The 11,884-nt window shown below is 42.5% G+C and overlaps 1 protein-coding gene across 2 annotated transcripts in view; it reads right to left on the reverse strand.

Moving 5' to 3' along the window:
* The window catches only part of SYT14 (synaptotagmin 14), a 222,438-nt gene extending 216,633 nt beyond the window's left edge, over window positions 1-5,805 (reverse strand). For both annotated transcript variants that reach the window (XM_043569052.1, XM_043569051.1), the window contains exon 1: window positions 5,667-5,805. In XM_043569052.1, the coding sequence (XP_043424987.1) occupies window positions 5,667-5,679 (13 nt within the window). In that variant the 5' untranslated portion in view covers window positions 5,680-5,805. The remainder of the gene's footprint in view (window positions 1-5,666) is intronic.
* Between the last annotated feature and the right edge of the window lie 6,079 nt (window positions 5,806-11,884).

Below are 11,884 nucleotides of genomic sequence, written 5' to 3' on the forward strand. Positions count from 1 at the left end.
GAATACGGGTTGGAAGGAACCCTAAAACTGGTGCTAACAAGAATAGCTAGGAAACTAATACAAGCCCTTTAATGAGGGGGAATAAACTAAAGTATAAGCACTAAGCATCATAAATTCGTTTGAGATGTAGACTTGGCAGGACTTAGTGATCAACAAGATGTGGGGGGTGAATTTTAAGACAAGGTTGATTTCCAGATTTCTATCTCAGATGTCTGGTTACTTAAAAATGACACTCAGATGGTAAATTTGCATAGAGTGGGGATACAGAAACTGGATGTGGTGGCTGTGATGACAACTTTAGGACATTTTGAATGTCCCAAACTAAATATTTTGGATTGTTGTGGAACACCCATGATATCTAGCTACTATCTGAAAATACAAATTAGGAAAACTCTGTGTGCTTTTATTAACAGTGCACTTTTATTTGCTTTTTTAAAGTCTACTTATTTGGGGAAGGGGGAGAGCACAGAGTCTGATACAGGGCTTGAACCCACCAACTGTGAGATCATGATGTGAGCTGAAACCAAGAGTCAGATGCTTAAGCAACGGAGCCACCCAGGCGCCCCAACACTTTTCATTTTTTTAAGTTATTTAAATTCCAGTTAACATACAGTGTAGTATTAGTTTCAGGGGTACAATATAGTGATTCCACACTTCCATACATCACTCGGGTCTCATCACAAGAATTAATACTGCACTTTTAATTTTACTGCTCCAGAAAGCTGAACTAGAAGGACTAGTAGATAGACAGAAGTTAATGAATGGCAGATTTTTGGTCAAATACATCTGGGAATCAATGTAATCAACATCTGTAATTTACAGAATTCCATTATAACTATTTAAAAAATATTTGTGGGGGCGCCTGGGTGGCGCAGTCGGTTAAGCGTCCGACTTCAGCCAGGTCACGATCTCGCGGTCCGTGAGTTCGAGCCCCACGTCAGGCTCTGGGCTGATGGCTCGGAGCCTGGAGCCTGTTTCCGATTCTGTGTCTCCCTCTCTCTCTGCCCCTCCCCCGTTCATGCTCTGTCTCTCTCTGTCCCAAAAATAAATAAACGTTGAAAAATATTTGTGGACTATATACTATACTCAGATACTGTGCAAAATGTAAGGAGTAAAAAAATGAAGAAGATATTACCTTCTGGAATTGACAGGAAAGACAAATTATAAACAAGTGATTACAAAATTACTCAATATGTGCAATTACAGCAGTATGTAGAGAAGATAAGAACAGGATTAAGAATGGAAACACAGGGGCACCTGGGTGGCTCAGTCGGTTGAGCGCCTGACTTCAGCTCAGGTCATAATCTCATGGTTCACTGAGTTTGAGCCCCGCATCAGGCTCTCTGCTGTCAGCACAGAACCTGCTTCGGATCCTCTATCCCCCACTCTCTCTGCCCCTCCCCTGCTCTCTCTCTCTCAAAAATAAATAGAAACATTGAAAAAAAAAAAAGAATGGAAACACAAAGAACATTAGGCAAAGAAGATGAAGGAAAGACTGAGAAGTAATCAAGAGAGAGGAGAAAATTTCCTAAACACAGGAAATGGTTAACAATGCCAGACTGACAAAGGCCAACATTACAAGAATTAATACACTGGATGAAAACTGTAGGTCTTGATAGGCTAGAGCAGACCAATGATTCCCAACATGATTACCACCAGACCTCTAGGGTAACAATAAGGATCTGTAAACTATTCGATATTTCAAAATGCTTTCTCAAAATTGTACTTTAATTTATGATAGGTGGGGTGCCTGGGTGGCTCAGTCGGTTAAGCGTCCGACTTCAGCTCAGGTCATGATCTCACGGTCCGTGAGTTCGAGCCCCGCGTCGGGCTCTGTGCTGACGGCTCAGAGCCTGGAGCCCGTTTCAGATTCTGTGTCTCCCTCTCTCTCTGACCCTCCCCTGTTCATGCTGTTTCTCTCTGTCTCAAAAATAAATAAACGTTAAAAAAAAAAAAAGATAGGACTAAATTCTTTTTTTTTAATGTTTATTTATTTTTGAGAGAGAGAGAGAGAGAGAGAAACAGAGAGAGAGAGAGGAGGACACAGAATCCAAAGTAGGCTTCAGGCTCCAAGCTGTCAGCACAGAGCCCAACATGCGGCTCAAACTCACGAACCATGAAATCATGACCTAAGCTGAAGCTGGACACTTAACTGAATGAGCCACCCAGGCACCCCTAGAACTAACTTCTTTACCTCTGACTGGAATTATATTAGATCAGTGTGGTAACACCATCATCGTATATTTGTCTGAGTCCTGACTAGCACTTACTTTCTGATAAAAGGAGGAAGTGAATGATTACTTAGTACGTACAATATGGGTTTTACATAAAGGAGGAAATAAAAGTAACCCTCAGTACTTAAAAATCTAAATTCAAGGGCTAAAAGGTGGAGCCAGAGCTAGGAAGAATATGCTGAACAGATACAAATGATCTGTTCTTTGAGTCAAAACACTGGTTTGCTATGCAAGGGACTGAAGACACCTGATGTGAAAGAAGTCCAGGTGAAAGAGACTCTATGGTTTTGGTTCATTTCAACCTCATCTTGAGCCAACATACAGTTCCAAAAAGGCTATGCTAATATTAAGCTACATTAATAGGATTAGGCACAAGATAAGAAATGGCAGAACAGTTTTAAATGTATGCTACTCAGCAACGCATCTGGAATGGATTTCATTTCAAACTTTAAAACATATATACAACTATACACCATCCAGAGGAAGAGCTGGTTATTCTGTCTAGAAAGTGTTCAAAAGTTGTCTTCAAATGACAGAAGGGATGTCATGTATATAGGGAATAGAGGGCTTTTAATTTATTGCTCCAAACGGCAGATCTAGGAGTAGTAGTTAGACAGAAGTTACTGAATGGCAGGTTTCTGGTCAAATTCAAAGACCTCATGAACTGTAAGAATTATACTTCCACTTGGCAGACATTGTTCAATGTCCACTGGCACATGAGTTCAATAAATTCATCCCCATTGAGTGTTTTTATACAAAAGATGATTCATCCTTTGTTGTTCACACTGTATTGTAATTACATGACTAAAATTATCTGTCTCCCCAACTAGAACATGTGCTCCTTGAGGGAAGGAGTGCAGTCTTAGTCATCTTTATGGCCCCATAGAGTCCAGCACAGAACACTGAGTACAGCTAGTGCTCATTAAGTCTGCTGAATTAACAGGTGAATGAAGGGACTGAATGTTTTAAGAACCACTTCATTGGGAAGAAGGTTGAATGAGATGCCCCCTTGGGCCACTAAAATCCTAAAACGTCTCTAGTACAAAGCCATCATCCAGAGTTCATTTTACTTCATAAAACAGCATGGGAGGGGTGCCTGGGTGGCTCAGTTGGTTGAGCCTCTGACTTCAGCTCAGGTCATGATCTCGCAGTTCGTGAGTTCGAGCCCCGCGTCAGGCTCTGTGCTGACAGCTCAGAGCCTGGAGCCTGCTTCAGATTCTGTGTCTCCCCCTCTGTGCACCCCCCCCCACCCGTTCATGCTCTGTCTCTCTCTATCTCAAAAATAAATAAACATTAAAAAAATTTAAAAAAAAAACAGCATGGGAATGTGCTGGGGTGGAGGGTGCGGGGGGCAGCTGGTGGCTCAGTTGGTTTTAAGTGTCCGACTACAGCTCAAGTCATGATCTTGCAGTTCATGAGTTGGAGCCCCATGTCAGGCTCTGTGCTGACAGCTGGGAGCCTGGAGCCTGCTTCAGATTCTGTGTCTCCTTCTCTCTCTCTGCCTCTCCCCTGCTCAAGCTCTGTTTCTCTCTCCCTCTCAAAAATAAATAAACATTAAAAACAATTTTAAAAAAAAAGTGTTCTGGTATGTAATAAACAGCACAGTTAGACTAACCTGACCTGACATCTTTATTTGAAATGCTAATACTAACTTTAGTCTCTATACCAAACTAGAAAAAGTATAATTTCCAATCTTTATATTAAGAAGACTTTGACAAATGTTTAAGTATTAAAAAACCGATGAGAGTATCTAAAACACAGAAGAATCTCTAGGAGAATTTCAAAAATCTTGTTCCTTAAACATACTAGCAGTAAAAGGCAGAACAAAATGCCATCAGTTAACATAAAAAAAGGAATCAATCACATTTAACTGTGGGGTAGGAAAGACTGAGAAAAAGAGGAAAAACTAAAATATATCAAGAAATTACAAGTTACAAGATCAGATCCAGATGCTATTATACCTTCCGCATAAACCTTTTTAGCTTTACCACATCATTAAGAAATACTACCACAAACTGGTTGGGGAAATAAAGTATAAAACATTAATCAGTGGATTTGGTTGCTGGGTTTTTAACCTCTAGTAAAAAGTACAATAAGGAAAAGAGTTTGAAAGTACCACTCTGGGTAACAGGAATATCAAAGGTTATAAAATAGATCTTGTTTCCAGTGCTATCCATCGTTTTGGCTAAAGTAGCTATTTGAAATGTGTGAATGTGTCTGAAATGTGTGTCTTGCATATAATAGGTACAATCTCTTAAATAAGCATAAACACAGCTAAAGTTATTTTGGAGGATGCAGGATCTGACAAAAAGGAACCCCCCCAGAGCTGTATGTTACTGGTGATTAGTCAGTCACCAAGATGGGAAGTGCTCTGAAAAGTTTTGTTTACGAGGAACACACATAAAATCTGAGCTAATGAGGATACAGCCAAAGGTACCTCGAACATCTGTACAGATGATGTGAATCTGTACACACGGACGTGCACCCAGGTAAATTTTACAAATTTTCACTGTCTGAGTTAAGCTCAGAAGGACACAGGCTGGAAGATGGTGCAGTCTTTCACATAAACATCCTAGCCGTGTGATACTAATTTTCACAATATCCTCCTTAAAAGCAAAGCAAAATACAGACACTTCCAAAAACATGGAACAAGAAGAAAATACACTCTGATGGCAACTACCTCATCTGGCTAGGTGGTAAACACTAAGTATTTCGAAAATACGAGTATTGTTGACACTAACACTTAATGGACTGATACACAGGCAGGATTCTAAGAGCGTGCGTTTGTTATTTCAGATGTATTTACTTCTCTTTCCCAGAGAAAAAGCAGTTTTGAGTGTTAGGGGAAAAAACACTTGAGGAAATTAACTTCATCCCAAATTTCTTAGCCCCCTAACAGCAGCAAACAGAGGGGAATGGACGAAGAGTGCGGTCCAGCGTCAGCTCCAGAGCAGGGACTAAGAATGGTTAGCACTGGGACAGCAAAACTGGACTTCCAGTTTGGTAGCAAAGCGGGTACTTGCCGGAGGAGGGGGTACGGGGGGTGGGCGATGGAAGGGGCTAAGCCCCGCGATCCCTCGCTCCCCGGGCCCGTCCCGCGGGGCTCTGCAGGGCCGCACCGGAGCCCCACTCGGCGCCGCCAGGCACGGCACCTGTCAGGCGCACCGGCTCCTCCCCGCGCCGGGCCCCGGGCCGAGGCCGAATGGACCGCCAGGGCCGGAGCAAGTCGGGCGGGCCGGAGCAAGTCGGGCGGACCCGAGGCGCCGCTCCGCCCACCCGTCTCCCGAGACGCGGTCTGGACCCCTGCGCCTCCCCAGCCGGCTCCCCTCCCGCAGGCGAGCGCCCCACCCGCGCCACGGCCTCCCGGGCGCCTCGGAGCCCCGCTCCCTGGGCGTTCCCCCTCCTCCCTCACCGCGGCCGGCCTCCACTTACCTTCAATCGCCATGATGTGCTCGCCATGGACCGCACCAACTGGATGGCGGGGGCGGCGGGCCGGCGTGCGGGCGGAAGACGCACGGAGTCCGCCAGCCAGAGGGGCGGGGCAGGCCCCGCAAAAGCCCGGCTGCGCAGCCCGGAGGGGTGCCGCGGGCGGGGCGGGCTGGGGCGGGGCGGAGGAGGGGCGCCCCGAGCGTCCGACTGCTGGCCGCCGAAGAAATGGAACCTTCCCGGGCTGCCGCCGCCGCTGGCGGCACGTGACGCCGCCCCGCCCCCACCCCGCCACCCCCACAGCGCCTCGCGCCGGGATTCAAAATAGGTGCCCAGTCTGGGGAGCCCCGGCACCTTCGCCGGAGACCGGCCCGAGGCGCACTGAGCATGTGCAGGAGGCTCCGACTCGCTTGGCCCGGGGCTTCCCCGGGCCCAGGACCACGGCGGAGGCGTACGCATCTCGGGTGCTGGCAGCATCCGTAGCCGAAGAAGGAGAGTAGGGAAAGGATGTGGTCAGGACCATGGACAGGTCTCCTCGCTTGAAGACTGGGCTCGGGGATTCCCACCCAATGACTCCTTGTTTAGGTAATCTGAAGGTCTGTTTTGGTTTTGCTTTACTTTGCCTGAATCAGCCAAGTACTCGCCTCAAATCTCTGCTCTGGGGTGAAGAGACAGCTAGTTGGCAAAGAGCAAACAGGAGAAAGGCATCCTAAGGACAGCAGCTTCCATTGCGCTCCCCTATCTCTGTTTCTCTCTCTTTCTCTCTCTCTCTCTCTCTCTCTCTCTCTCTCTCTCTCTGTCTCTGTCACGCACACACACACACGCACACATTTCTAATAAAGCTTGCCACTACCCTGAGCTTGGTTTCCACTTTGGAAATAGGAGTTGATATTTATCTCCACATTATAAACACACCTTGAGGCCATACAAAAGTAGGGATCAGACAGTTTTGATAAAGGGCCTGAAAAGCATGTCACATGCAGCTTTTTTAAAAATCTACAAACCTGTGGATGTTATGAACAGTTACAGGCCAATCTAGAACACAGCAACACTTAGCCCCTTCATTTTTTACCTAAAATACTTGAACCACTCAACCATTTACCCAATTCGCAACTTCATTTGGTACTGAGAGTCTGGACAATCAACAACATTGAGGAATAGGGACTTAACTGATTCTGAAATGAAGAGAAAATGATAACTCCTAGCGCCAAATAGCTATATTGGGGACTGACACAAAGAAGAAAAGATTTTGCACTTATGTAAGTGAGGTTGGACTGTAAATCTAGAGCAGAACTGTCTTTCATTGCTTTTATATAATCCCTCCCTCAGTCACAGCTTATGTTCAATTAGACATTCATTCTTTACCATTTTCATTAATTCAGTGAATATTTACTGAACCAGGAACTGTATACTAAAAGCAGGCTACAAGCAAGAGTTGTTATTTAAGGAACAAATTGTACCCAGAAAATATTTAAACGTCCATATTTCAGGAAAGCTGTGTGTGTGTGTGTGTGTGTGTGTGTGTGTGTGTGTGTGTGAGAGAGAGAGAGAGAGAGAGAGAGAGAGAGACAGATTATCTATGAAATATAGGTAAAATATGTATAGTGCCAAAGATATTTTCTCCAGGTAACCTCCCTAAAAAATGTCTTGAATTCTAAAGCATGTGTTTGAACTTGAAACTGACAGTTCTGAGTTTATGGTTTCTGACTGGCTCTGAGTAATCCAATTGTTCAACCTTTTTAAGAATTTCATATGGAAAGTCAGAAAGACCTAATTATTATTATTTCATCACCAACACACAAGTTACTATATATATAACCAAGTTGTGTGAGCTTCCATGCCCAGGTTAATATCACCATAGTTTGCTCAGGAAATTAATTTGTACATGTGTGGTGCATTTGAGCTTTAAACTTGTTAAATTCAGGAATTTAGGCCAAGGCTATTCAGCACTGATGACATTTTCCCCCAGATTAGAATACAGAATTCCCTCTGCCAACATTACCTTTAAAACAAAACAAAACAAAACAAAACAAAAAACTGTGCTCCCCAAATTTCTAATTGGAAATTTTCTATGAAACCAGTCATGGACAATATCATATGGCTTACCTTCACTTTCCAACATTCATATAGTTGCTAAGTTTGCTTATCTGCCATTTCGAATTGAGATTTATCTTCTTATACATATAATCCTATTTCTGAAGTATGCTATGGGTTTGATACTTTTAATTTGATACTTACAATTACATTACAATTTAAATGTTTTACATTTTGGGGTACCTGGCTGACTCAGTCGATAAGGTATATGACTCTTGGTCATGTTGGATGGAGAGTTTACATACAAAATAAATAAAATCTTTACAAAAAATACATAAATGTTTTTTATTTTACTGATTACCTACTGACATTATTTTTTCTAATTTAGACCTGGTACCTCTAAATTATTTAGTCTTTATACCTTTATGCACTAGGGGATATTCAAGAACTGCTTCCTTTTAAATTCTTCATTCTTCTGAAACAGGACCATTTTCCTACACCATACACAAAAATAAACTCAAAATGGATGAAAGACCTAACTGTGAGGCAGAAAACATCACAACCCTGGAGGAGAAAACAGGCAACAACCTCTTTGACTTCAACCACAGCAATTTCTTGCTTGACACATCTCCAAAGGCAAGGGAATTAAACGCAAAAATGAACTATTGGGACTTCATCAAGATAAAAAGCTTCTGCACCGCAAAGGAAACAATCAACAAAACTAAAATCCAACTGATGGAATGGGAGAAGATATTTGCAAGTGACATATCGGATAAAGGGTTAGTATCCAAAATCTATAAAAAACTTAGCAAACTCAATACCCAAAAAACAAATAATCCAGTGAAGAAATGGGCAGAAGACATAAACAGACACTTTTCCAAAGAAGACTTCAAGATGGCCAACAGACACATGAAAAGATGCTCAACGTCACTCATCATCAGGGAAATACAAATCAAAACCACATTGAGATACCACCTCGTACCAGTCAGAGTGGCTAAAATGAACAGCTCAGGAAACAACAGATGCTGGTGAGGATGTGGAGAAATGAGAACCCTCTTGCACTGTTGGTGGAAATGCAAACTGGTGCAGCTGCTCTGTGGAGGTTCCTCAAAAAATTAAAAATAGAACTACCCTACAACCCAGCAATAGTGCTACTAGGAATTTACCCAAAGAATACAGGAGTGCTGATTCAGAGGGGCACATGTACCCCAAGGTTTATAGCAGCACTTTCAACAATGGCCAAATTATGGAAAGAGCCCAAATGTCCATCAACTGATGAATGGATAAAGAAGACATGAAAAGATTCCATTTACAATGGAATACTACTTGGCAATGAGAAAGAATGAAATGCTGCCATTTGCAGCAACGTGGTTAGAACTGGAGAGTATTATGCTAAGTGAAATAAGTCAGTCAGAATATGTTTTCACTCATATGTGGATCTTAAGGAACTTAACAGAAGACCATGGGGGAAGGGAAGGGGAAAAAATAGTTTCAAACAGAGAGGGAGGGAGGCAAACTATAAGAGACTCTTAAATACAGAGAACAAACTGAGGGTTGATGTGGGGGACAGGGGAGAGAGAGAAAAATGGGTGATGTGCATTGAGGAGAACACTTGTTGCAATGAGCACTGGGTGTTGTATGTAAGCAAAGAATCACGGAATCTACCCCCAAAACCAAGAGCACACTGTATATACTGTATGTTAGCTAACATGACAATAAATTATATATATAAAAAATAAATTCTTCATTCTTCTTTATTAATAAGTTTATTTGCAAAATAGTTTCCAAACATATAGTTCAAGCAATTACCCAATTTTCCCCACCATGTGTTGTGCGGACAGGGGTTGAGATGGGAAAATAAAAATAAAAGAAGTCAATGTAATTCCCTTACTTGTGATTCAGAAATGGAAATGTGTTCTTCGTATTTTAAGGTTCAGCTTAAGATTTCACAGAAATATTATTTAAAATTATAGTTGACTTCCAGGAATGCAACAAAGCTTAAATATCAGGTGGTGTGGCTAAACATTAGTAAAGTGAATCATGTGGAAAGGTCAACTCAAAGGGAAAGTGAAAAGTTACTTCACCTACATTAGTTAAGTAGCATTCATGTGCCAACCAAAATAACCTACCACCATTGGGGCACTTGGGTGGCTCAGTCAGTTAAGCATCCGACTTTTGCTCAGGTGATGGTCTCATGGTTCATGGGTTCAAACCCCACATCAGGCTCTGTGCTGATAGCTCAGAGCCTAGAGCCTGCTTTTGATTCTGTGTGTGTCTCCCTCTCTTCCCCTGCCCCACTCGCTCTCTGTCTCTCAAAAATAAACAAACACTAACACAAAAAATAACCTGTCACCATTAATAGCAACGATATCTTAATGGAAAAGCATATTCTAATTTATAAAAGTTCCTGGTTCATTCTTAAGAAACAAATTATTTTTAATTTTTTAAGGATTTTTTTTTAAAGTTTATTTTTGAGAGAGAGAAAGCACAAGCTGAGGAGGGACAGAGAGAGAGAGAGGGAGTGAGAGAATCCCAAGCAGGCTCCATGCTGTCAGCACAGCACAGGCCTAGGCGGGGCTAGAACCCAGGAACCATGAGCTCATGATCTGAGCTGAAATCAAGAGTTAGACGCTTAAGCAACTGAGCCACCCAGGCACCCCATGAAACAAATTTTTTTTTTAATTTATTTATTTAGAGAGAGAAAGAGACAGAACCAGCGCCGGGGGTGGGGGGAGGGCGAAGGGGGGTCAGAGGAACTGAAGCAGGCTCTGTGCTGAAAACAGAGAGCCTGACATGGGGCTTGAACTCATGAACTGTGAGATCATGACCTGAGACGAAGTCAGATGCTTAACCCCAAGAAACAAACGATTTTTAAAGTTGGAACCTTCCTTTATCTTTTTCATTTTTTTTTTTTTTTGGGTCATGAAACAAGAAAGAAATTTATTTCCATGAGGCTAACACCTGGAGGACGCAGACTAGTGTCTCAGAGCCTCTCCAAAGTGCTGACAATCCTTCCAGGTTTAAGTCAGGAGAATGTGGGACAGAGGTCAGCGGATACATGCAGGTGGGCCGTGAAGGTCAGGTTGTCATGGTCATGCAGTCAGTCACGGGGGTCTTGCTGACTCAGGGCAATCCTTGATGCTTGAGGGGGTAGTTTCGCCTCCCATAGGGGATACTGCGCCTGCAGAGCTCCTGCTTGGGTTCAGAGAGAAGTGATGTGAAATGTTGGGGTCTGGGAGCCAATGGTCAAGAAAGAATTCTTGAGACATCTTCTGTACAAAAAAGTGGTTTTATCAAAGCACGGGGACAGGACCCGTGGGCAGAAAGCTTAAACTATTCAATAGAAAAAGACTAAAGTCCAGGTGCCTGGGGGCTCAGTCAGTTAAGCATCCGAATTCAGGTCATGATCCCGCACTTCGTGGGTTTGAGCCCCACGTTGGGCTCTGTGCTGACAGCTCGGAGCCTGGAGCCTGCTTCCGATTCTGCATCTCTTTCTCTCTCTCTGTCCCTCCTCTGCTTGCACTCTGTCTCTCTGTCTCCCAAAAATAAATAAATATTTAAAAAATTTAAAAAGACTAAAGTCACTAAAAGAATGAAAAAATAATTCTTTCTAGCAATATATAGTTGCATATATAAAAATGGAGACTTTAGACAGAGAACTCCCCTCAAAATCAACAACATAAGTAAAAAATATAAATATAAATAAATAAATAAATAAATAAATAAATAAATAAGGAGACTTAACAAGTACCTATACAAAAAATTATATTTTGGAAAATTTAGTAGGTGTTATGTTACCCAGGGATTTTGAATCTTTGAGCAAGGAGACATTTTTAAACTTTAAGCTTTGTTAGCAGTTGCAATTATCCAAAATGTAGCTGGATATAAGGATCTAGTGAGAAATCTAGTTAACACCATTAATACCGAATTTCTTTCATGAACCATAATGTCATGGAAACAGTTATAATATTAGTTATTTGTTCTGGTAACTTTGCCAATGAGAGAAACTCAACTTGAAATAGCTTAAGGAAAATGGAAAGTTAATTATAAAGACAGAAGTATACAAATAAAGCTGGGCCTCAGTATCTGCGGGATGTGGGAGCCTGAATGCTATCACTATACTTTCTGCCTGTTTTCTCTACCTCTTTCTGCATGTTAGCTTCATTTTCCTTGCTCACCACAGGATAACT

Source organism: Prionailurus bengalensis, chromosome E4 (genome assembly GCF_016509475.1).
Source record: "Prionailurus bengalensis isolate Pbe53 chromosome E4, Fcat_Pben_1.1_paternal_pri, whole genome shotgun sequence".
NCBI lineage: Eukaryota > Metazoa > Chordata > Mammalia > Carnivora > Felidae > Prionailurus > Prionailurus bengalensis.